At 44.5% G+C, this 27305-nt stretch overlaps 1 protein-coding gene across 2 annotated transcripts; it reads right to left on the reverse strand.

The window, feature by feature from the left end:
• Positions 1–799: 799 nt before the first annotated feature.
• Positions 800–26460, reverse strand: gnsa (glucosamine (N-acetyl)-6-sulfatase a). 2 transcript variants are annotated; one of them, XR_014568809.1, is made up of 15 exons: positions 26104–26460; positions 25307–25366; positions 17642–17848; positions 16946–17011; positions 13499–13597; positions 10537–10704; positions 9635–9717; positions 8883–9001; positions 8347–8450; positions 7654–7755; positions 6836–6946; positions 5928–6038; positions 4957–5117; positions 2257–3967; positions 800–2203 (listed from the first exon to the last, which is right to left on the reverse strand). XR_014568809.1 is itself a non-coding variant. In XM_083757966.1 (14 exons), the coding sequence occupies exons 1-14, from the start codon at positions 26287–26289 to the stop codon at positions 3892–3894; spliced, it is 1653 nt and encodes a 550-aa protein (XP_083614092.1). In that variant the 5' UTR covers positions 26290–26460; the 3' UTR covers positions 800–3891. The 2 variants fall into 2 exon arrangements, 1 of the variants encoding a protein (XP_083614092.1); XM_083757966.1 differs by having other exon boundaries at positions 800–3967.
• Positions 26461–27305: the final 845 nt, after the last annotated feature.

The following is a 27305-nucleotide window of genomic DNA, read 5'->3' on the forward strand; positions in this document are numbered from 1 at the left end:
TACTACTATAAGTACTTATATATATATATAATTATAAATGTTTTTGAGAAAATTATATTGTCTCATAAGATTTTGTATAATGCGTTATAAACCTGGAATACATAGCAAGTTATGAAGTATTATAATACTTGATATTATAAGTCATTATAATAAAGTTTATAATGTGTTATGATTAAGCTTATAAAGTATAATGATTATTTATCAGCACTTATAAATATAATAAGTGCTGGTCAATATTGATGGCATCAGGGATCTCCATCCCTGATGATGTCACGTGCCCGACCAACACACAGACTGACGGGAAATGCACAATTCCATAGTTAACTGCAACTGCGACTCGCAACAAATATAGAGATGGACATGAAAACATGGTGGTATATAGCCTATAAACGTCGCGGTTGGGCGGCACGGGCCCCCAAAACTATTCGTCCCTGCCCCCACAGCTGACGTACCTTAAGTCAGTGAGGGTGCAGGGCTTGAGGGGAGGCGATTGGAATTGGGCCAAACTCTACACGTAACGACAGATTCAGTTGCGGGAGCTCTGATTGTGTCTTGAGAGTCTATGGTCTTGAGACAGAGAGATTACATTATTAGAGACAAAGCTTATGTTTTGGTCAAAGGCCACTCATTTTTATTCTCTTCAAAACCTCGCCTATATATGTACACACAGAACATGTGAAAGTAAGAAGAAAAACATAAAGAGGAAAAGAATAAGCTTTTGTTTGATTCGAGAGTATTTATTTGGACAAAAAAACACAAGCCAGAAAACACCATCATAATAAAAACTACTCTTGGAAAAAACAAACTAAAATAACAACAGGTGCCAAAACAAGAAAACAGTTCTGACAGATAGGAAAGTGCATCAGTGAATTCAGTTTCCCCATATAGCGACAATCAACAAGTTCCAGAAATGGAAGAAGAACCAATCCTGGCCTGAAGGTAGCCGTTGTGTTAGAAACGTCAAAGTCTATGAGGAGACAATGGGGGTGTATTTTGTCATAATGGTCAACAAAATTGACCTCCAAACTTATGTAGTCCAACTGTGTCTCTCTCATAGACTGTAAAAAAAAATGAAGATCTCTCTCAACATGTCACTCAAACAAGATTGTAGAGTGACATCTGGTGGTCTGACAAAGTAATGACATGGCCTTAAATCAGACTTCGCATAGACTAGACTCTAGAGCATGGAGTTCTTGACATTTAGCAGAGACTTGCTCACATTGTGTGGATTTATTGTGTTAAAGCCTTTGCTTTATACAGTAAAAGGTGCAACGTGTGTCTGAGAACCGACACAGAATTGTAATGAAATGATTTTGGTCATGAATGATCAATGAACTATAATAATGTGGTATGAGCTTGTGTACTACTGTGTCACATTTTGTATGCAAGAAAAGTGTAACAAAACAATTCAGACAGTGGTGAAATTGGGACAAAAAAAAAAGAAAAGACAAATTATTTCAAACAAATACTAAATTGATGCATGTTGACCACAGAGACAAACCAGATAAATCAGTTGAATGATACGTTTTCACAAAATGTCTTTTAGGGGTAGACATTCTGTAATGAAGTAGATCATTACAAATATATTTTCCTCATTCTGAGTACTAAGTGATCAGTTCAAATCAAGAGATAAAATACTTTTGAGATTGTTTTAAGTAATTTACTTCTGACCTACATACATTAAACGTCTTTAATTGTAGGTCAAAAAGTGATGTTTAATCTATGCATTCATCCCAGAAAAATACAATCTGATGATTTTGCCTGATTTTGTGTTACTTTTGCAAGCTGGTGATTATTATTATTTGGGCCACAAAGGATTTAAAATGGGTTCTTTTCACTGCCTTTTTTTCTTTAAAACCTACAGTATGAAAAAGGATGACCAACCTTGTAAATTACATTTTGTAGAAAAACAACCCAGCTAGTTTTCTGGCAGTGAAAATGACTTCCATAGAAGTAGCCCCCCCGTACGAGTTATCCCACTCTTTTACTGTTACCATATTCATTCATTACACAGAACAAAAAAAAAGCTTCTTAGAAGATTCACATTATACAAAGTAAAGCAAAAAAAAGTGTTGGGGCACTCGGTCTACTTCCAATGTAACCACATTAACCCATTTAGGCCTGACCTCGAAATTTATAAACCGTTTTCTGTCAGGATTTGCGACACATTTTCACGTTTTTCAAAAAATAGCAGACCTACAAGCTCATAGCGTGCCAGCTTGTAGATCTGCTATTTTTCAATAGCTAAATTATAACATGTTTAAAACATCAAAAGGGGTTCCCGCCCAAAATGGGTTAACCCTAGTAATGTAAGAAAGTGCTAAGTGATTGAGTTAGCAACCAAATTGCCAACTCTTGAGTGAAAAATGAAACCAAATGGATCCTTACAGGTCTATTTGGTTTCATTTTACACTCTCAAAAATAAGTTTACATGCCCTAAAACATGTAAACTCCGATAGATAATTATTTAACAATTGTTGAATTTTGTTGCCAAGATTTGATGTTTTGTTTAAATTGGAAGTGAACGACCCCATAACCCTGATGAGTGGAAACATCACGAGGTGATGAAAGTAAAGTATCAATTAAATTGGTGAGTAATGAAATGTTTGCTAGTGGAATATCACTGTCCAGCATTCCCTTCGTAGCGCTGTACTGTACATACAGTAGTGTGTCTGCGTGCATTGTCTCGTTAACAACAGTGATAGTTTTGTCTGCAATATTGTACCGGGGGATGATGGACAAAATGAAAAGTCAATCTGGGAGAGATAAATCAACTAGTCCACGATTATAAAATAAAAAAAATAAACATTTTCTTATAATGAATCAAACCAATGCTGCCCCCCGGGTCATCCGACAGTCACACGAAAACTAAACTAGCAAAAATACAAAAAAAAAGATCCTGTGTGTTAAAATGTTTCACTAATAAAAACAACGTGCGCGCTCCACACATGACAAGAGGACGTGTCGTTTCCATACGAGTGTGAAAGCATTCACGGGAAAGGGTAGTACGATCGCTAGCAAAGATCCAATGACTTCATTAAACTTCTTCAGTCAATCATTCATTCCTAGCTGAGAAATGAACCAGGTGCAACAAAGCAAAACAAAACACGTAATGAGTGTCTCTTTCGGTCTCAGTATATTATGAGCTCACTATTTCTTATCAGCAGTGCATTAGGCACATCATTCTGGTTTGGCTCAACCGACCAACAGTCCCTCTTCTTCTTCACTAGATTCTGAAAGGCAAAAAGAAAGGGAGGAGGGTACCTCGAGACGTACAGTACGGTAAGATCTAGCTCGTTTGTGGAAAAATAGAGTTGTCTATTAAATGATTTAAATCGCTTTCCAGTATGCCTGCTCTGATGAACATCCTCGGTGTGAACACACCGGCTCATTTCAACGTAGACACTAGATGAACACAGACGGTTACCAATATCTGGAAAGAAATTAAATAAAATCTTAAAAAATAACCTGCACAACCGGTCTGAATAATCTAACTTGTTGAACACCCTGGGGCCATGACGAAACAAAGCCCCACACCTAAGAAGAACATTCAAATGGTGGGCATTGCACTTTAGAAAGGCCTCCGAATTTAGAACTGCTGCTATGTAAAAAAAAATAACAGGGCAACCTATTCCAATACATGACGAACTGGCAAAAGGATGCCTGGGTTACAACAACAAGGCAGCCTATTCCAATACATGACGAACTGGCAAAAGGATGCCTGGGTTACAACAAGGCAGCCGGAAAAAAAAAGACTGAAAAGAAAGAAAAACCTTTTTAACACAACAGCCCTTCTTCCCTCCATCTTCTCCTTTTTGCTCCGTGTGTGTCTTTCGTTCCCCGCCGCCGCCCCTCCTCCTCCTCTGTTGATGTGTGGGTCTGTCTGTGGTTTTACTTCGCCGTTCGCCTCGCTCTGCCGACGCTCGGTCTGTGGCCGGGGAACATCTGACGAGGGTCAAACTTAAACCTGGAAAATGACGCGGCGACGTGTTAACCCATTTAGACCTGAGAACTGATTATACATAATGTCTTCTAAATTTTTTTAAAGTTTTCTGAGACTCTGTTCCCGATTCATGGATCAAAGTTCCCCCTGCTGATGACTACATGTTAGATGCTTAGAAAGAGAGAAAACTATATATTGTTGCCGTATGATAGAAACCTCAGAACTCCATATTTCTACTTTTTGGGGGTAAATTTACACAAGTACGCTGCCCCATAGACACAACGTTATGCTGCCCCTCGGTAAGATGGCCGCCACGTAGCAACGTCGCTCACCATTGGCCAGAGCTAGGGTCTCCAGTTGACGGGTCAGCAGTGATTGGCCAAGTCACTGCCCCTCTCCTCCAGGCTTCCAGCTATAGACAAAATCCGCGGAGGGGCGCAGCCATCACCGAGGTGCAACCAGCACCAGCTATAGCATTACGAACATTACGAGTTTTAGTTAACTCCTTACACACCGTGTTTCGTTGACCCCGGGCGTAGTTTTAGTTAACTCTTTCCAAACAGTGTTTCGTAGACCCCGGGCTTAGTTTATGTTAACAGTTTGACGGCCGCTAATTGTTTAATCCAGGGTTCCACCGCTCGTAATAGGACATTCCCGCCTTTTGTTTTATGTGTTTAATTCGCCGTATTTTTATAATTAAAAAGAAACTCCGTCTTTGCTGCAGAGCTGTAGACGAGACCTTCATGTTATGATGACGAAACCGGAAATCAACACATGCTGTGGCCTGCTAGGGCTTCTGGGAAATTGAGGCCAATGCAAGTGGACGGGGCGTTTGCCTCTTAGAGGCGGATCTTGTGCCGATTATCATAACAAACGGACGGATCATTTTACGGATGAAAAGCCCAAATACTTCAGCATATGCTCTAAAGGTAATAAAACAATCTCGGCAGCGTAGAATATTTGATTAAAATGCGGGTTACGCGTTTTATGGAGTCAAACTGTTCTTTACGCACCGTGGTTCGTAGACCCCGGGCGTCCGACAGGTCTGCCCGGAGCACGACTGCAGCATCATCAGCCGGTGGTTCATCTTCTCCAGCACTTCCTGGTCGATGGACTTGGCGATGTTCTTCAGCTGATAGGGGTCCGCCGTTATGTTATAAACCTCTACGAACACCTGGGGAAAGACAACATGATACGCTATAAATATGTCTATTCTTCTGTCTGATACACTGTCTGTCAGCCTTGAGTAGCGGCTAGGCGACGGCCTATAATTTAAATGACCGGCGATATAATTTAAATAACCGGTTGTCGGAGGGGAGGCAGAAACGTAGCCAAGTAAAGCCCATCACACACCGTCTGCGACCGCCGCGCGTCAAAACAGCCGCCTCCATTATTTTCAATGAACCTATCGCACACCGGTGGCGTCCGACGCGCGCTGGCGCCTCGCCTGGCACGCCGATAGAACCAGTTCTATTTTCCAGGCGGCGGCAGCGCGGCAGGCAGCTGCCTGCCTTTGCCTACAGTAAATCCACCGGCGCCCATAGATCTCCATATATGGAGATGTCCTGACATCACAATGAACAGGCCAGCTCCATAGTTCCAGGGGTGATCAGTGCCCATTCATTGGAGGGTGATCAGGTGTGATCAATTGGCTTAATAAAGGGACGAGGTCACGCAACATTGTGATGTCAGAAACTCAGTGTGACGTCAGAACAGGCCAGGTCCATATATGGAGATCTAGAGGTAATCTGGATTTGGGCCCGGCCCGTCCGGAGCCTGGGCAGAGGTTTTTGTGCTGATTCTGGACAACCGACGGGCTCGACACCGGCAAGCGGTTCTGCAGTTTATGTGGATTACAGACGTACATACACATGTATGTACACACAGATACGTGGTGCATTCATTTTATGAAGGCTGCCACAGAATGAGGCAATCTATAGTGGGCGTTTTAGGACAGAACGCCCCCCCCCCCCCCCCCCCATACCTCATTGTCATCAAACTCGCAGTACTGGAGGTCGGCAGAGGAGGCGATGGTGCGCACGCAGGCATACGTGTTGTTATAAGAGTCCTCGCACACGCAGTCTGGGAAACACTCCTGGATGGAGAGAGAGAGAGAGAGAGAGAAAGAGAGAGAGAGACACAGACAGAGAGAGAGAGGGGTACAAAACAACACTACTCAGAACACTAGTAGCTTTTGGAACTATAGGCCTGGAGCAGTTAATCAAGTCATCTTACTTAAACCATTATAATCAACAATTATTCATTTTTTAATCTATTGATAATCTATTCCTATATTGAGATAATTATCATAGTTGAAATCTTTCAAAACATTTCAGAAATGAGTGAAAATAGCAGATCTACAAGCTGTGAGAGATTGTACCGTTTTATTATATTTTGGCTATGTATGTTCTCATGCCAATAAAGCTCCTTTGAATTGAAATTGAATTGTATGTAGATGTAAAACAAAAAGGCCAAATGTGACAATTTCGTCAACAAATAAAAACTAGACTAAAATGTTAGGGAGGGACTAGTGGACAAGAGATCCAGTAGAACTAAAAGACAAGTCATTTTACGCTTGTCTTGCACTCTGAAAAATAGCCGATCTGAGCTTGTAGATCTGCCATTGTCAGCATGCAGCCAAGTGTAAAATCAGGCATTATATTACGACGCCATCAAGGCTCTGCCACAATACATTTTAGTCAACTAGATCAACTAGATGAAATTTTACTCAAAAGACTAACTGACTAAAACTAAATCAAAATGTGCTGTCCAAATCAACAGTGGTCTGCCGTACCGGACCGGTACTCCAGGTCTGTCCCAAGACAGGAGGGTCAGATATACGTACCGAGACTCCCAGCCCCAGGACGGGACAGGAGGGTCAGATATACGTACCGAGACTCCCGGCCCCAGGATGGGACAGGCGGGGTCAGATGTGTTGTGACCTTCTCCCTCGTACTCCACCAGGATGTCTGTCCTCCAGGTGGTGCTGTTCACCTTGCCCTCCTGAAAGGACACACACAATGCTTCAACTACTGTACATATACTGATCGGGGGCAACAGCTCCACCAGAGAGCTCCCAGACTTTCCTCTCCATAGCAACATTAGTAACTTCCTCCTGTGGGGATCCCGAGACGTTCCAAGGCCAGTGAGTCGATGTAATCCCTCCAACTGTGCCTTGGTCTGCCCCGGGGTCTCCTCCCAGTGGGACGTGCATTGAGGACCTCCCTATAGGGAGACACCCGAGAGGCATCCTAACCAGATGCCCGAACCACCTAAGCTGGCTCCTGTCCAGGCGAAGGAGAAGCGGCTGTACTCTGATCATAATGATAATACCGTATTCTATATATTATATAGAATACGGTATTATCATTTTTAACCGCAATCCTGTAATCCCTGTAGTTTTTAGGACTTATTTATACTTAGTATTGTCTTGCACTGATAATTTATTATTGTATGAGCCTGTGCTGTCTTTTTTAACTAGGAGAAACGTAATTTCGTTTTTTTTCTGCTGCTACAGTTGGAAACAAATGACAAAATAAAGCAATCTTGAATCTTGAAAAACAGTCCAAATTAGCCGAGCAATTTTCAATGCGTGGCAATCGGCGCACATCTAAGCTGACATTTGTAGTCGTTAATATGGCAATTTTGATTCATGCACGCGATGATCAGCAAAGACATCACAAACAATAAAAATGGTGAAAATAGATCACCATGACGGGAAGGAAGGACATGCCGTCCATCTGCGTGTTGTTGACGTTGTAACCGCCAATGTCCAGGATGGTGGGACCCAGGTCAACGTTGGCCACCTGCATCTGAGAACACAGAGGAGAGGAGAACACCTTACAGTGTGTGTGTGTGTGTGTGTGTGTGTGTGTGTGTGTGTGGTCGGCTGTACCTTTGACTACAGCCTGGAAGAAGCCTTTCTAACCAAAGTGCTGAAGTATCAGCAGCTAGTGCAGACCATCTCACAGCTAGGCTACAGATGTAAACTTTTAGTTTTTTATCTTTGGCAGCCTAGGGCATGTGCATAAGTTGGTTGTGAGGGGCTTACAAATGGCCGGCCTTTCCAAAAGGAGAGCCAAGCAGTTAGTGAGGTATTGCTCAGTTTCAGCCATTATAGGAAGCCGCTCAATTTGGAGGAGGCGTTGTTTCATTTATCCATGATTTATGTCTGCTGCCCTGTGTCCGACATGTCAGCTGTACTGTATGTAACGATGCTTTACCGTCCATGCACGTTGTATACTGGCTGCTCTCCTATTGTCAAACTGCACTAGCAGTGTTTATGTCCTTTGTACAAGGTATTCCTGTACTTCTCATTATGTGGACATAAATAAACATTTCAAGTGTGTGTGTGTGTGTGTGTGTGTGTGTGTGTGTGTGTGTGTGTGTGTGTGTGTGTGTACCTGGCTGGTCTGGTTGGCCTTGATGTTGGGTCCTCTGACCATTAGAGGTACTCTGATGTCAAACTCATACAGCTGTCTCTTATCGAGAGGAAGGGAGAACTGGCCTGAGGAACAGAGACACAACATGAAGGAAAGACCATGTCAAATAGAGAAAGGAGAGCCACAGCCACAGCGATTGATTAGAGCAGTGGTTCTCAACCTTTGCAGGCCGTTACACCAGTGTTGTTTTCGTCGACTAAAACTAAGAAGAAAAATATCGACTACCTTTTTCCACTGACGAAAACGAAATGGAAACTAGATGAAAACTAAGCTACGGTGACTAAAACTGAGACTAGAACAAATAAAAACTAGACTAAAATGTTAGGAAGGGACTAGTGGACAAGAGATCCAGTATAAGTCATTTTACAATTAGTTGCATGCGTTGTGGACTTGTAGATCGGCTATTTTCAGCAAGTGAAAAAAATCAGCCATTACGATGGCATCAAGGCCCGCCCGTGTGTGTGTGTGTTTGTGTGTGTGTGTGTGTGTGTACGTACCCGTGTGGTATCCGTTGTCGGAGGTGAAGAAGACGTACGTGTTGTCCAGTTCTCCTCTGACCTCTAAACTCTTCACCACCTTCTCCACCAAGTCGTCCACTGACAGAAGAGTGCGCCACCTGCGGGAAGTGAGGACACAATGCAACATTATTCTCCACCGACATGAGTTGGTTCCGTTTCTGCGCGCATCTCAAACTCACAATAATTAGCCCACGTGCTCGTGGGCTAATTATCTCATATAATTTACGATTTTGCGTGTGCTGCATGCGGAAGTTGCCCATCGACTTGTTCCTGCAGCAACGCAGACGTGCATTAATGACAGTAAGGCACGACTGTCAAGTGTGACATTGCTTAAACCATTTTGAGCGGGAACCCCTTTTGGTGTTTTAAAGCATTATGTTATACTTTAGCTATTGAAAAATAGCACCATGCTAAGAGCTTGTAGGTCTGCTATTTTAGAAAATTCATGAAAATGTGGAGCAAATCTTTGAATATATATTCTTTCAGAGTGAATGTTTTTAACTCAAATCTTTGCTGCTGGGGGGGGGGGGGGTCCCTGGAACTACATATTTTCAGATGGGTCCAAATACAGATAAGTCTGGGAGTCCTTGACGTGAAAAAGGTTGAGCACCACTGACATAGAAAAATAGGTTTTTCAGAAAACTGTTAGGATTTAGAAGGCTTTTAAAAAGAATCGGTCTCAGGTCAAAATGAGTTAATGATGAAGAGTAAAGTGTACAAAGGAGACTGACCGTTTCCTGAAAGCGTCGTCCAGGAAGTCCACGGAGGAGTTGGTCATGGGCGTCTTGGCCTGCCTGATCAACCAGTGCTTGTCCTGGTAGGAAACATTTAGGGAATAAACAGAGGGGTGTGTGAGCTTGTAGATCTGCTATTTTTGGCGAATGTTCACTTAACCCATTCTGACCTGAGATCAGATTCATACGAGGTTTCCACTGGACACACACTGGTCTGATTAACCCATTCTGACCTGAGATCAGATTCTAAAAATGTCAGTCGTTCTTCGATTTTTTCAAAAATAGCAGACCTACAAGCTCGTATCGCGCCACTCGGTGGCGCGATATGAGCTTGTAGATCTGCTATTTTTCAATAGCTAAAGCATAACATGATGCCAACACCAAAATGGGTGCCCGGTCAGAATGGGTTATATGGTAAATGGTGCATTTATATAGCGCTTTACATAGATGAATGAATGCATGACTTTATTTAAGTGTCATGCCACCTCGTGGCCTATCCCTCATAAGACACCTTTTCATACAGTTACAATTATTCGGATATACACGTCTTTTTACACTGGTTAACAGTAATGCTGATAAGTCTACTAAACATGAGTACAACAAAACAAAAATAAACAAAGCTTGATGCATAGATTGGTGAATGTACATTCACCCATTCACACACACATTCATACACCGATGGCGGCGGAAACCATGCAAGGCACCAACCTGCACATCAGGAGCAATTAGGGGTTCAGAGTCTTGCTCAAGGACACTTTCGACACTAACTCATGGGGGAGCCCGGGTTCGAACTAGCAACCTTGCGGTTACCATCCGGCCACTCTACCCCTGAGCCACCGCCACCCAGAAAAAGGGAAGCTGGGGTTCATGTGGTTAGAAAACAGAACTAGTGGCCCCACCTTGCCGTGAACGTCGAAGTTGGGGTCCCTGGGAGCCTTGGTGTCTTTGAACCTGTCCTGGTACTGAGGGGCCGCGGTCCAGGGGGAGTGGGGGGCCGGGGTGGAGATCATCATGAAGAACGGCCTGTAGTTGGACTTGTACGCCAGGAAGTCTAGAGACATGTTGGCCTGAGAGAGACGGTGGAAAGAAGGAGTGATCAAAATAGCCTGTAATAGCATTTGTACATGTTTACTAGGGATGTCCCCAATACACTTTTTGCGCTTCCGATCCAATCCCGATACCTCAATTTCTGTGTCCGATACCGATACCAGTGTCGTGATCTCATATAGCCATCTAGCTATATATCTGGAGTTGTGTTTATAGCCATCTAGCTATATATCTGGTGTTGTGTTTATAGCTATCTAGCTATATATCTGGAGTTGTGTTTATAGCTATCTAGCTATATATCTGGAGTTGTGTTTATAGCTATCTAGCTATATATCTGGAGTTGTGTTTATAGCCATCTAGCTATATATCTGGAGTTGTGTTTATAGCCATCTAGCTATATATCTGGTGTTGTGTTTATAGCTATCTAGCTATATATCTGGAGTTGTGTTTATAGCTATCTAGCTATATATCTGGAGTTGTGTTTATAGCCATCTAGCTATATATCTGGTGTTGTGTTTATAGCTATCTAGCTATATATCTGGAGTTGTGTTTATAGCTATCTAGCTATATATCTGGAGTTGTGTTTATAGCCATCTAGCTATATATCTGGTGTTGTGTTTATAGCTATCTAGCTATATATCTGGAGTTGTGTTTATAGCTATCTAGCTATATATCTGGAGTTGTGTTTATAGCTATCTAGCTATATATCTGGAGTTGTGTTTATAGCCATCTAGCTATATATCTGGAGTTGTGTTTATAGCCATCTAGCTATATACGGCAACCGGGTGAGCAGTATGGGTTAGCGCCCCAGCCTGTGTCCTCCGTGAGGAGGAAGCCCAACAACCCTCGGGGAGGCCTTTAGGAGGGCCATGCAAGCAGCAAGTGGAACCGCAGTACCATGACCCTGCGGAACCATTGCCCACCACTCCTGAATGAACTGTCTGGTGCTGGGACTCTGGTGCAACGCACAGGTCCTCGCTCTGGTGAGAGCAGGAGTGGACCTGATGAGACGTAGGAGGGGCCCGGACAGGAGACAACCCACAGAGCCTAGTCCCTCCATGTGCCAGAAGTGTACCTCCCAGCCCTGGCAGAGTAGTTCTGGAGTAGTTCCAACGGATTGTGTGCCCCTGGTTTTTCCCTAATGGGACTGATTGAGGGTAGCTACTGGGACGTAAGTCGGGACTTGATCACTCTCGGCTGGGTCGCCTGAGTGAGGGGTATGATGTTGCGAGACCCGAAACCCCGTTGACCTCAGGATACATCACTGAGGATACGTCCCAGGTGCATCCATGTGATGTTTTTTGTTATAGTTCATCTATTTATAGTGACTCATAGGAATGGTTAGACTATGTGACAACCAGGTATAGTCTGGTGACCACCGGAGAGACGGGTGACAGCCGGAATGTAGACGGCAACCGGGTGAGCAGTATGGGTTAGCGCCCCAGCCTGTGTCCTCCGTGAGGAGGAAGCCCAACAACCCTCGGTGAGGCCTTTAGGAGGGCCATGCAAGCAGCAAGCGGAACCGCAGTACCATGACCCTGCGAAACCATTGCCCACCACTCCTGAATGAACTGTCTGGTGCTGGGACTCTGGTGCAACGCACAGGTCCTCGCTCTGGTGAGAGCAGGAGTGGACCTGGTGAGACGTAGGAGGGGCCCGGACAGGAGACAACCCACAGAGCCTAGTCCCTCCATGTGCCAGAAGTGTACCTCCCAGCCCTGGCAGAGTAGTTCTGGAGTAGTTCCAACGGATTGTGTGCCCCTGGTTTTTCCCTAATGGGACTGATTGAGGGTAGCTACTGGGACGTAAGTCGGGACTTGATCACTCCCGGCTGGGTCGCCTGAGTGAGGGGTATGATGTTGCGAGACCCGAAACCCTGTTGACCTCAGGATACATCACTGAGGACACGTCCCAGGTGCATCCATGTGATGTTTTTTGTTATTATATATCTTACGTTGTGTTTATAGCCATCTAGCTATATATCTGGTGTTATGTTTTTTTTTTTTATATATTTTTTATCCCACGATTTTGTAACCCATTTTTCACCCCTGTGTCAATCATCTAATGTGATCCTGGGCTCTACACACCCTCCGCCAACCTGGGGAGAGCAACGGACTTAACTCATGCTTCCTTCATGCTTGAGTGTCCAAGTTGCTCCTTTACACCTGACAGGGGGGAGTTTCCCTGGTTGGACGTAGCGCATGGAAGGAACACGTTATTCCAACCAGTTCCTTTCCCCTCCATCAGGCGACCCCGGATGGCCAGGGGGAGGCAGTTTAGAGACCAGGATTACTGCATGTTTTTGTGAGGGTACCTACCCTAGGGGACACGGGGAGAACATGCAAACTCCACACAGAAAGGCCCTTTCGCCAACCTCACCTTCGGGGCACTGATGACGTGGAGGAGGAAACACACCGCCAGCACCCACAGCGCCCCGAGCGGGAATCGAACCCAGGACCTTCTAGCTGTGAGGCGACAGCACTACCAACTGTGCCACCGTGCCCCCTCTGGTGTTATGTTTATAGCAGACTCCTCACTCAAATGTGCACTTGCAGTTTGGGCAACTCCAAAGCAAACTCCACATGCCCCAACATTTTATTTACCTGCCATAGTGTCAAACCCTTATCCCTGTGTGGGATCTGTGGTTAGACTGGCATAGTGTCAACCCCTTACCCGTGTCGGATCGCTGGTTAGACTGGCATATTCACCGATACGACCTGATATGACAAATAAGGGCCGATCCAATACTTTTCCCAGAGACCGATACAGTATCGGGACATCTCTAATGTTTACCCAGGGGTGCACATAACTCACCAGCACATCTGTCAGGTAGTCCTTGCTGTAGTTGGCACCGTGTTGCTGAGCCTTCCCATTGATCGACAGGGTGTAGTTGTAGTATTTTGAGTTTCGCTCCTGCAAAAACACCCAAAACATTAATATTAACGCCAAAGCCAAATTATAGCTTACAGACACCGTTTGATCCAGTTGAAAAACATTATTAATACATTCAGAGCAGGAACCCCTTTTGGTATTTTAAGCATTATGTTATACTTTAGCTATTGAAAAATAGCAGATCTACAATCTCATCTCTCAGCGCGGCACTGAGTGCCTCGCCAAGAGCTTGTAGGTCTGCTATTTTTGAAAATGTTAACTCAAATCTTTGTTTATGGGGGTTCCTGGAACAACATATTTTCAGATGGGGGTCGGTGGCCAAATACATATATTTTTGGGGCTCCTTTGACGTGAAATAGTTTGGGAACCACGGATATAGAAACATGGGTTTTTCAGAAAACTTTAGACAAAGACATTTGTAGAACCGTCCTCAGGTCTAAATGGGTTAATACAACGCAAAGCAATATTGCAGCTTACAGACTGTGTTTGATCCTATTGCGTTTGCCATTTAATATTTGGGCACATTTCCTTCCTTGCTTGCTTCATTACACTACACAGCAAAACTCTCCCCTTACTCAGAGCGTCATGGTCCACATTCTAGACCAGGGCTACTCAACTTAAGATATCAGGGGCCACTGAGCAAAATTCCAAAAGTCCAAGCTAAAAATGTCATTTTTGAAACGTTTATTTTGTAACTCGACTACACGACTAGTCTAAAAATCATTATAGATTTCCATCTATAAACGCCAAACCTCAATGAACAAAAACATATTGTTGGGAAGAGAAGAGTTATCACAGGTGAATAAATAAGTAAGTGGTTAATACTATAACTTTCTCTTGGGACAAACAATACTAATACTATACCTACATATCTTGTTCAAAACAATGAAAATAACCAATAATATCTTTATTGGTATGACCATGACAGGCTGCAGATTCATTAATCCATTTTGAGCTGAGATCAGATTCTAAAAATGTCTTCTACATCCTGACAGTTTTCTGAAAAAGCTATGTTTCTATGTCAGTGGTTCTTTGATTTTTCAAAAATAGCAGACCTACAAGCTCGTAGGTGGCGTGCTATGAGCTTGTAGATCTGCTATTTTTCAATAGCTAAAGCATGACATAATGCTAACACCAAAAGGGGTTCCCGCCCAAAATGGGTTAAGCAGGGGACCCATGCAGGCCCATGGGCCGCGGGTTAAGTAGCACTGTTTTGACCACGAAGTCCGACATGTCATTTTGATTATCGAGTAATAATCTATTTTAGGGTGTTTATTTGTAAAATATGATATGCCCCACAGAGCCTGGTCAAGACTGGTCGAGACCTGGTGGGAACCAAGAGCTACACCATCTTTCCAAACATTTTGAGTTCAAAAATAGAACAAGCTTAATGAACCTTTGACAGGTCACGAGCCTATAGCTGTAACTCAAATGTGTTTATACCAGTGTTGTTTTTGGCAGCGTATCTTAAAATTATGTTTACATCTTATATTGTTATTTCCGTTTCTGCTAAGCAGCAAGTTATATACTGTATGCTTAGATGATTTTGATTTATATTAAGATAGATTTGCGCGACTGTAAAGACGACACAGAAGTGGGACGGAGGGAGGCTTCACTTCCACTTTATATTTTACTCATGATCATGGCGGCAGTTTCAGTCATAGTCTCTTGAATAGTTTACATTTAGTTTTAGTCACATTTTAGTCACCTGGAATGTTTTAGTCGACTAAATATAAGATTTTAGTCGTCTAAATCTACAGTTGATTTAGTCGACTAAAATGTATTTTGTCGGGCCTTGATGGCGTCATAATGACTGATTTTACACTTGCTGAAAATAACCGCTCTACAAGCTTGCATTTTCAGCATGCAACCAAGTGTAAAATGACTTATACTGGATCTATTGTCCCACTAGTCCCTTCATAACATTTTAGTCTAGTTTGCATTTGTTGACAAAATAGTTTTAGTCACAGTAGCTTAGTTTTCATTTAGTTTCCATGTCGTTTTCGTCAGTGGAAAAAGGTAGTTGACGAACATTTTTCGTCTTAGTTTCAGTCGACGAAAACACTGGTTTATACGATATTCAACAGTACAGATAAGGTTGTCTGTGGTCATATTTATGAGTGAGAGGAGCTGACCTCTTGTCCACACACAACGTCCTGAGGCCGAGGGAGTCAGTCGTTATAGCATGCACAGTATTTACAGTCTAATTTTAGCATGTCTGTCAGACCACTTCCACATGCAGAAAGCAGAACAAATTGAGAGGACTCAATGTGACTGCACTATAACTCATGACAACGTGTTCTCAGATCACAATATTAGACCCATACAGTACACACAACCATGCTACAAAAGCATGGATGACAGTACACACTAGAGGGCTGGGGCAATATGGACATTAGCGAACATTATGATACTTAGTTTAATAAAATACCCCCAATATCGATATTGTGATGATATCGTGATGACAATGTCAATTCCGTTTTTCTTACTTAAAACAAAAATAATGCCATATTACGATATCCGAAATCCTAGACCTATAGACAATATCCAGTCTAAGATATGTTATGGGTCTATATTATAATCAATACATTGTCCATTGTACACGCACAAGCCCTAGTAGTGCAAAGCAGTGTTTGCTTAATAATGTTTTGCGTGTTTTACGTGCACCGTCCGAGCCATGCCACCCTCTTCCCCAGGTATGTCTGGCAGTGGTTGTTGGCATTACAGACCTGTGCCCCCAACCAACCAACCCTCAAACACCCATTTTAAATCACCCTTACGCTAGTGATTACCAGCTCAGTGGCCTCGTGTTTAGTGTGACCTGGCTGAGATATTGAGAGGTCAGGGGTTCAATCCCCCGCCTGGACTATTAAAAAAAAATGGTACCAAATAAATAAACCGCTTTGCTTCTGGCACTCGGCATCATCAAGGGGCCATGTTGACAGACTGGCATCAGGTCCATGGGGGTGTTCATATAATGTGTCCAGTTGCCTCACGCTACAGAAACAGTGACCTACGTTATGGGCCACATAACGGCTCTTGTGGCCGTTGATTTCCCCAAGACTAATAATTACTATGCTGGTGATTCACATAAGCTCAAAATGTAGGTGCATATCATATGCACGTTTTAACGAATCAGCAGCGCTGCCCTCTGGTGTCGAGCATTGATGAGCTCATAGCTCCGTGTGGAAGAGTGACAGGTGTCATGATTATGTCCGGTTAAATTGGTTAGTAACTGCCGATGTTATCATCAGATCACACACACTAGGTTTAGACACCTCGACACCAACGATGGGGGAGCGAGCCTGTGATCAAACTGGGAGCCTAAAGCATCGTGGAAAAGATGAGGGCGTTTTTTTTAACACTTACCAGTCCGACCCAGTAGTCCCAGCCCAGGGGGACATGTTCCACACCTCCAGCCTCTGGATGCCCATACTAGAAAACACACACACACACACACAGTCAGTTCTCGTTTCCATTGAACCATGACTCACAAGTCATCACAATGCCATACTGTACAGAGTGTGCATCTTATGACTACTCTGTGATTGGACCTTATGACAGTCTGCTTGTGAAACACACACACACACACACACACACACACACACACACACACACACACACACACACACACACACACACACACACACACACACACACACACACACACACACACACACACACACACACACACACACACACACACACACACACACACACACACACACACACACACACACACACACACCCTAGCCTAGCCCCTATTTTTAGACAGACTTATAGCTCGTTACGTAGACAGCACTAGAATTGCATTTTATGTAGTCATAGCACTTTATAGTACACATGTATATTGTATAATATATATAGTATAGTATGTATAGTTGACATAGATACTCCACTGTTACGTTCTCAGTTTATACATTCATGATAACTACTTTTTATATATGTGATGTATGACATGCTTTTAGTTTTTTCGCTTTGTCGAGCTTTGTCAGAGCTTTGTCGCTCTGGATCAAGAGCGTCTGCTAAATGCCTAAATTGTAAATTGTAAACCCCCTCATTCACCTCGTTGAGGTATTTCCCTGCGAAGAAGGTCTGGTATCCCGCGTAGTTCTGGAGCAAGGCGGGGAAGGTGGCCGGCTCCTGGCTCTTCTGCCAGGCCGGGCTGCTGCAGTTGCCCTCCAGCGTGTTGTTGATCACGTGGTGGTTGTGGGGGTACTTCCCCGTCAGGATGCTGGCGCGGCTGGGGCAACACAGCGGGCTGGCCACGAACTGGACACGACACGACCCCATGGGGCAAAGAGACATAGGAGGGAGGAGAGAGAGAGAGACACGACCCCATGGGGCAAAGAGAGATAGGAGGGAGGAGATAACCATTAAACATTAGTGCTGAACAACCATTAAATCGTTTTATCGCAATTAATCGCATGATTTATGTAATTAACCCATTTTGACCTGAGATCAGATTAAAAAAATGTCTTCTACATCGTGAGTTGTCTGAAAAAGCTATGTTTCTAGGTCAGTCGATTTTTCAAAAATAGCAGACCTACAAGCTCGTAGCACGCCACTTGGTGGCGCGCTATGAGCTGTTAGATCTGTTATTTTTCAATAGCTAAAGCATAACATAATGCAAACACCAAAAGGGGTTCCCGCCCAAAATGGTTTAAGCAAATAAGTCCTCCGTTTTTATCGGTTCACATTGTACCTTAGACTAGAGAGGGTAAGTACTATTTTATATAATACCCCCAATTAACACGGGACTGGAAAAGAATGTTGGCTTTATGCGAAAGTATGTTATTGTTTTATTGGAAATAAACTAAAACCATGATGCTACTGCATTAAACAGGCTGCAGCAGATGGGTACGTCTGACAGACATGCTAAAATACTGTTGACTGAGAAAACAATGGTTCAGTTGCACATTAAGCTAATCAAAGGGATCCACATGTTGAAAACCACTGTCCAAATAATGGTCCCTGACCATGCATTTAGTAATGTAGCAAAGTGAAGATTTTGTCATTTCTTCCATTGAAGTGCGTCAATGTTATCAGAATTACTGGGAAGTCTGAGGTTAAGAAATTCCACAGAAAAGGCAGTTAGAATCTCAAGAAGGGTGAAGTGTACCAGCTTGCCTGATTGAGTCATCATTATTAGGAAATGTTAATGTTCCCATAAAATCATGTCATCATGTGCAATATCTTTTAACATTTTTAGGATATATATATATATATATATATATATATATATATATATATATATATATTACTATTATTAAAATAGTTATAATAGCCATATTGTATGTTGGCTTTATGCGAAAGTATGTTATTGTTTTATTGGAAATAAACTAAAACCATGATGCTACTGCATTAAACAGGCTGCAGCAGATGGGTACGTCTGACAGACATGCTAAAATACCCTGTATAGTATACTGTGTGTTGGTTTGTTTACTGTTGACTGAGAAAACAATGGTTCAGTTGCACATTAAGCTAATCATCTGGGGGACCTCCCAAAATAATTTTGGGGATCCACATGTTGAAAACCACTGTCCAAATGGCTAAAATAAATACACATGCGATGAATTGCGATTAACATAACAGTGAGTGACTTAATCACGACTAATGGAGTTACAGCCCTACAAAATATATGGGTTCGTTTAAAGGCACAGTGTATTTTTGTTTAACTAACTTCCCACCCAATCCAATCCACTTTATTTATAAAGCACATTTTTATACAGCAAGGTTGAAACAAAGTGCTGTACACAAAGAAATACTAGAATATCAAGAAAAAACAAACAACAACAGTACATAAACAGGGCAACATAAGGACACAATGCAGTGGAAGCAGCAACTCTTAATCAGTATGTTCAAATGCCAAGGAGTACAAGTGAGTTTTCAGATGTGATTTAAACACAGACAAGGATTGAGAAGCTCTGACATGAGGTGGAAGTTCATTCCACAGTGTGGGTGCTACAACAGAAAATGACCTATCCCCCCCGGGATTTCAGCTTGGATTTAGGGATCTTGAGAAGTGACTGGTCAGTCGACCTCAGGGCCCTTGTCGATACTTTGGGAGCTACAAGTTCCGATATATAGACTGGTGCCTATGGAGTTACATTTGTCTCTTTATTAACCAAACAAAAGAAAAATTAACCAAACAAAAGAAAAACATTTGAGAGAGAAAAAATCTAAACAGAACAAAAAACTATTTTTAATTCAAACAAATTAAAAACGCAATCAAAAAATATATTTGCAAGCAAAAAAAAAAAAGATTTGAAAGAAAAGAAAAAATAATTGAGAACAAAACTTTTAAAAATTAAAAAAAAATTAAATTAAAAAAATTTAAAAATTAAAAATTAAACTACATAAAACAAAATACTTACTAAATGTTTGGGTAATAATAATATGTGTTGTGCTAAATAAAATGTTTTTAATGTTTTTTTTCCTTCGTTTGCGAATGAAAGTTATTTTTTTCTCATTGCAAAACGCCTTCTCTCTCAAAACCTATGTCTTTGGTCTCGATTTTTTTTTTCTCTCTCAAAACCTATGTCTTTGGTCTCGATTTTTTTTTTTTCTCTCTTGGATTATTTGTGTGAGGGGTGAAAGTTCAGAAGGCGGGTCCTACGCTGAAAAGATGTAAGACACCTCTCCATTGGCCACTGTCTTAAACCCTTGCTTAGGGTGCAAATCTCAACCGTTTTTGACGGGGGTGGGCTCGTTGGAATCGTGTCGCCCCCCTGGGGGCGTCTTTGGGGGGCTCAAGGTTCAGGGACCCCCAGGGACCCCCTGGGACCCCCCAGGGACCCCCAAATGGTAACTCTGTCATTTCTCAACCGTTTTTGACGGGGGTGGGCTTGTTGTGATTGTGTCGCCCCCCTGGGGGCGTCTTTGTGGGTCTCAAGGTTCAGGGACCCCCAGGGACCCCCCAGGGACCCCCAAATGGTAACTCTGTCATTTCTCAAATGTTTTGGACCGGGGTGGGCTCGTTGGAATCGTGTCGCCCCCCTGGGGGCGTCTTTAGGGGGCTCAAGGTTCAGGGACCCCGAGGGACCCCCCGGGACCCCCCAGGGACCCCCAAATGGTAACTCTGTCATTTCTCAACCGTTTTTGACGGGGGTGGGCTTGTTGTGATTGTGTCGCCCCCCTGGGGGCGTCTTTGTGGGTCTCAAGGTTCAGGGACCCCCAGGGACCCCCCAGGGACCCCCAAATGGTAACTCTGTCATTTCTCAACCGTTTTGGACGGCGGTGGGCTCGTTGGAATCGTGTCGCCCCCCTGGGGGCGTCTTTAGGGGGCTCAAGGTTCAGGGACCCCGAGGGACCCCCCGGGACCCCCCAGGGACCCCCAAATGGTAACTGTCATTCCTCAACCGTTTTTGACGGGGGTGGGCTCGTTGTGATTGTGTCGCCCCCCTGGGGGCGTCTTTGGGGGTCTCAAGGTTCAGGGACCCCCCCGGGACCACCCAGGGACCCCCAAATGGTAACTCTGTCATTTCTCAACCGTTTTGGACGGCGGTGGGCTCGTTGGAATCGTGTCGCCCCCCTGGGGGCTTTCTCAGGGTTTTGGAGGTTCGGGGACCCCCCGGGACCCCCCAGGGACCCCCAAATGGTAACTCTGTCATTTCTCAAGCATTTTGGACAGGGGTGGGCTTGTTGGAATCGTGTTGCCCCCCTGGGGGCGTTCTCAGGGTTTTGTAGGTTCGGGGACCCCCCGGGACCCCCCGGGACCCCAAATGGTAATTCTGTCATTTCTCAACCGTTTTGGACGGGGGTGGGCTCGTTGGAATCGTGTTGCCTCTCTGGGCGCATTATCAGGGTTTTGGAGGTTCGGGGACCCCTGGGGACTTCCACATGGTAACTCTTGACATTTTTATGATAGATCTTTATTGATGGGAGGGAGAGACAGAGAGAACCATTTATATTCATCTGCATATTCTTCTTACTATAGCTCTCTCTCTCACACACTTTGAGAAATTACAGAGTTACCATTTGGGGGTCCCTGGGGGGTCCCTGGGGGTCCCTGAACCTTGAGACCCCCAAAGACGCCCCCAGGGGGGCGACACAATAACAACGAGCCGTCCAAAACGGTTGAGAAATTACAGAGTTACCATTTGGGGGTCCCTGGGGGGTCCCGGGGGGTCCCCGAACCTTCAAAACCTTGAGAACGCCACCAGGGGGGGGCGACACGATTCCAAAGAGCCCACCGCCGTCCAAAACAGTTGAGAAATGACAGTTACCATTTGGGGGTCCCTGGGGGGTCCCGGGGGGTCCCTCGGGGTCTCTGAACCTTGAGCCCCCTAAAGACGCCCCCAGGGGGGCGACACGATTCCAACGAGCCCACCGCCGTCCAAAACGGTTGAGAAATGACAGAGTTACCATTTGGGGGTCCCGGGGGGGTCCCTGAACCTTGAGACCCCCAAAGACGCCCCCAGGGGGGCGACACAATAACAACGAGCCGTCCAAAACGGTTGAGAAATGACAGAGTTACCATTTGGGGGTCCCTGGGGGGTCCCGGGGGGTCCCCGAACCTCCAAAACCTTGAGAACGCCACCAGGGGGGGGCGACACGATTCCAAAGAGCCCACCGCCGTCCAAAACAGTTGAGAAATGACAGTTACCATTTGGGGGTCCCTGGGGGGTCCCGGGGGGGCGACACAATCGCGACACAATCACAACGAGCCCACCGCCGTCCAAAACGGTTGAGAAATGACAGAGTTACCATTTGGGGGTCCCGGGGGGGTCCCTGAACCTTGAGACCCCCAAAGACGCCCCCAGGGGGGCGACACAATAACAACGAGCCGTCCAAAACGGTTGAGAAATGACAGAGTTACCATTTGGGGGTCCCTGGGGGGTCCCGGGGGGTCCCCGAACCTCCAAAACCTTGAGAACGCCACCAGGGGGGGGCGACACGATTCCAAAGAGCCCACCGCCGTCCAAAACAGTTGAGAAATGACAGTTACCATTTGGGGGTCCCTGGGGGGTCCCGGGGGGGCGACACAATCGCGACACAATCACAACGAGCCCACCGCCGTCCAAAACGGTTGAGAAATGACAGAGTTACCATTTGGGGGTCCCTGGGTGGTCCCTGAACCTTGAGACCCCCAAAGACGCCCCCAGGGGGGCGACACAATAACAACGAGCCGTCCAAAACGGTTGAGAAATGACAGAGTTACCATTTGGGGGTGCCTGGGGGGTCCCGGGGGGTCCCCGAACCTCCAAAACCTTGAGAACGCCACCAGGGGGGGGCGACACGATTCCAAAGAGCCCACCGCCGTCCAAAACAGTTGAGAAATGACAGTTACCATTTGGGGGTCCCTGGGGGGTCCCTCGGGGTCCCTGAACCTTGAGCCCCATAAAGACGCCCCCAGGGGGGCGACACAATCACAACGAGCCCACCGCCGTCCAAAACGGTTGAGAAATGACAGAGTTACCATTTGGGGGTCCCTGGGGGGTCCCAGGGGGTCCCTCGGGGTCCCTGAACCTTGAGCCCCCTAAAGACGCCCCCAGGGGGGCGACACGATTCCAACGAGCCCACCGCCGTCCAAAACGGTTGAGAAATGACAGAGTTACCATTTGGGGGTCCCTGGGGGTCCCTGAACCTTGAGACCCACAAAGACGCCCCCAGGGGGGCGACACAATCACAACAAGCCCACCCCCGTCAAAAACGGTTGAGAAATGACAGAGTTACCATTTGGGGGTCCCTGGGGGGTCCCGGGGGGTCCCTCGGGGTCCCTGAACCTTGAGCCCCCTAAAGACGCCCCCAGGGGGGCGACACGATTCCAACGAGCCCACCCCGGTCCAAAACATTTGAGAAATGACAGTTACCATTTGGGGGTCCCTGGGGGGTCCCTGGGGGTCCCTGAACCTTGAGACCCACAAAGACGCCCCCAGGGGGGCGACACAATCACAACAAGCCCACCCCCGTCAAAAACGGTTGAGAAATGACAGAGTTACCATTTGGGGGTCCCTGGGGGGTCCCAGGGGGTCCCTCGGGGTCCCTGAACCTTGAGCCCCCTAAAGACGCCCCCAGGGGGGCGACACGATTCCAACGAGCCCACCGCCGTCCAAAACGGTTGAGAAATGACAGAGTTACCATTTGGGGGTCCCTGGGGGTCCCTGAACCTTGAGACCCACAAAGACGCCCCCAGGGGGGCGACACAATCACAACAAGCCCACCCCCGTCAAAAACGGTTGAGAAATGACAGAGTTACCATTTGGGGGTCCCTGGGGGTCCCTCGGGGTCCCTGAACCTTGAGCCCCCTAAAGACGCCCCCAGGGGGGCGACACGATTCCAACGAGCCCACCCCGGTCCAAAACATTTGAGAAATGACAGTTACCATTTGGGGGTCCCTGGGGGGTCCCTGGGGGTCCCTGAACCTTGAGACCCACAAAGACGCCCCCAGGGGGGCGACACAATCACAACAAGCCCACCCCCGTCAAAAACGGTTGAGAAATGACAGAGTTACCATTTGGGGGTCCCTGGGGGGTCCCAGGGGGTCCCTGGGGGTCCCTGAACCTTGAGCCCCCCAAAGACGCCCCCAGGGGGGCGACACGATTCCAACGAGCCCACCCCCGTCCAAAACAGTTGAGATTTGCACCCTAAGCAAGGGTTTAAGACAGTGGCCAATGGAGAGGTGTCTTACATCTTTTCAGCGTAGGACCCGCCTTCTGAACTTTCACCCCTCACACAAATAATCCAAGAGAGAAAAAAAAAAAATCGAGACCAAAGACATAGGTTTTGAGAGAGAAAAAAAAAATCGAGACCAAAGACATAGGTTTAGAGAGAGAAGGCGTTTTGCAATGAGAAAAAAAAAACTTTCATTCGCAAACGAAGGAAAAAAAACATTAAAAACATTTTATTTAGCACAACACATATTATTATTACCCAAACATTTAGTAAGTATTTTGTTTTATGTAGTTTAATTTTTAATTTTTAAATTTTTTTAATTTAATTTTTTTTTAATTTTTAAAAGTTTTGTTCTCAATTATTTTTTCTTTTCTTTCAAATCTTTTTTTTTTTTGCTTGCAAATATATTTTTTGATTGCGTTTTTAATTTGTTTGAATTAAAAATAGTTTTTTGTTCTGTTTAGATTTTTTCTCTCTCAAATGTTTTTCTTTTGTTTGGTTAATTTTTCTTTTGTTTGGTTAATAAAGAGACAAATGTAACTCCATATTTTCTTTTGTTTGGTTAATTTTTCTTTTGTTTGGTTAATAAAGAGACAAATGTAACTCCATAGGTGCCAACCCATTTACAGCCTTAAAAGCAAACATTAAAATCTTAAACTGGATCCTGTAACGCACCCAGGATTAATAGTTTCTTATCTTAGGTACTGCCTGCCTCCTCCTCCTTAGTTGGGACAGAGAGCGAAGCATAACAGAGTGAATGAATGAATGCATATTTTATGAGATACAGCATGTACGGTTGTAGGCTAATGGGTAATTAAAAAAACAAACTGTTTTCACACAGTCGACACACACCTATTACTTTCTGTCAAAGTCCAAGAACAGACTGCAGGTATAGCTGAACTCCTGCCGTCTTTTGCAGATAAGGCACTGCAGAAAATCGGTTATGTCACCAGAAAAGTAGGATCAATATTCTCTTGTCTTTAGCCTGTCTCAGTGGTTGAGCATTGATAACAGGGAGAATGTTGAGTAAGGTGATGGTGTATATATATATATATATATATATATATATATATATATATATATATATATATATATATAAATAATAGTACTTACAGCGTTGGTGAATGATATCCCTGCATCCCCGATTAGTCTTTTTGTCTTGGTCATTGGAGACTGAAATAAAATAAAGAAGATCAATACATAGAGATAACATGTTTAATCTTAATAAACATACATCCAAGAAACATAATGTTGAAATCTATTCCCTCAAACAAATCACAGTGGATTGTGTGACAGGAGAGATCAATCTATCAGATGATGTAAACCAGTGGTCCGGGGACCACCAGTGGTCCTTCAGGGAGGGGGTTCCAGGTGGGGACCACCAGTGGTCCTTCAGGGAGGGGGTTCCAGGTGGTCCCCAGATAAATGATGGAGAGTTGGAAAAACCAAATGGACCCTTAATAGATATTTAACTCTTGAGAGCGTAATGGTTTCATTTTACACTCTCAAGAGTGATATTATTGTTAAACATCTGCATTACTCAATTTGCAATAAGTCTACACAATTAGAGAATGTAGAAGAATTGTGGACATATATTCTTTAGTCTTGGGTCTGAGAGGCTAAATGTCATCAGATGGTGGTCCGTGCATGCCTGCATGGCTCAAATTCCGAAAACAAAATAATGCACCTTAATATGAAAAGGGTTGAAAACCACTGATGTAACACCCCCAAAAAGCATTAGAGACTGACTGACTGAGTCCAACTGACTGATTGATTGATTCATTGATTGATTGACCTGGACATTTTATTAACAGTTTTATAAAGACTTGTTTACACCAGGATCCTGCGCCGTACGTGCACCAGATTAAACAATTAAGAGCTACATTATAAATCCGTTTTCACTGACTTACCAGACCTCCGATGGCGATATCCAAGTCATCGGTGAGAATCAGAACTATGTTGGGTCTGTGATAGGACTCCACAGCCCTCAGGTCGACCAGCAGCAACAACAAAGTGACGCAGATGAAGGAGAAAACTGATGAAAGCTGCAACGACGTCCTCGGCGGAAAGAACAAGCGCCGATCAGCCGAAACCATCTTCACTGGATCAGAAACAACAACTGTCTGACGTTTTTGTTGTTCTCGGCTCTTAATAAAGGACTGATCAGACAGAATAATGTTGTGAAACAGTCCCTGAGAAGAAGGACGGCCTTTTTGCTTTCCTTAAAAAACAATTAAGCAGCAGCAGCACTGCCCTGTGTAGCTGTGTTCCTGGTCATGTGCTGTCTGCCTACGGAAGCCCCACAGTCAGCTGACCATGTGAAGAAAGAGTAAGACGCACATGAGTCAGTATAATGATGTCATCATCATCGCAGCTATAATAATAATTTATTATAACGGTCCATAACGTCCATTATTTATTCGGCATTTGAGCCACGTACAGTAATAACAGTATACGGACCACCGTTTGATGACATTTTGCCTCGCAGACCCTATAAACTATAAAGAAGGTAAACACAGGGGTTTAACTGATTGTGAACCAGGGACCACCACCTTGACTAAGGATCAACCTGGGGACCACTGTTGTGTTGTAATGGGATATGGGCTAAGATTAGTGCTTTCGTAACACTTGTTATGGAATGCATCCCATGTCTTATACTATTTCTCAAACGATGGTCCACGGACACAAGTGGCCCTATCTTGGGCCTTAACCTTTATCCCTAAACTTTTTTTCCCCATATTTTACTATCTTGAAAAATATTTTAAAATTGTTAAACTAGCAGATCTACATCCATACATTATGCTATTATCGGCTATTTTAACTATTTTAATAATAGCAATAATAGTAATAGTACTATATATATATATAGTAAAAATGACAATTACGTGCAAGATATAGCACATGATGACATGATTATATGGGCACATTAACATTTCCTAATAATGATGACTCAATCAGGCAAGCTGGTACAGATTCTAACTGCCTTTTCTGTGGAATTTCCTAACCTCAGACTTCCCAGTAATTCTGATAACATTGACACACTTCCACGGAGCAGTGCACAGACGTTTAGTGCACTGTTCCACAGAACAGTGCACAGACGTTTAGTGCACTG

This window comes from Protomyctophum parallelum (assembly GCF_964188405.1).
Source record: "Protomyctophum parallelum genome assembly, chromosome: 22".
NCBI classification, from domain to species: domain Eukaryota; kingdom Metazoa; phylum Chordata; class Actinopteri; order Myctophiformes; family Myctophidae; genus Protomyctophum; species Protomyctophum parallelum.

Coding starts and splice junctions, on each gene's coding strand:
- gnsa (XM_083757966.1), bottom strand. CDS start 26,289: ATGGTTTCGGCTGATCGGCGCTTGTTCTTTCCGCCGAGGACGTCGTTG. Junction 25,367..26,103: donor ATATCGCCATCGGAGGTCTG/GTAAGTCAGTGA, acceptor ATTTTATTTCAG/TCTCCAATGACCAAGACAAA. Junction 17,849..25,306: donor GGATATCATTCACCAACGCT/GTAAGTACTATT, acceptor TGTCGTGTCCAG/TTCGTGGCCAGCCCGCTGTG.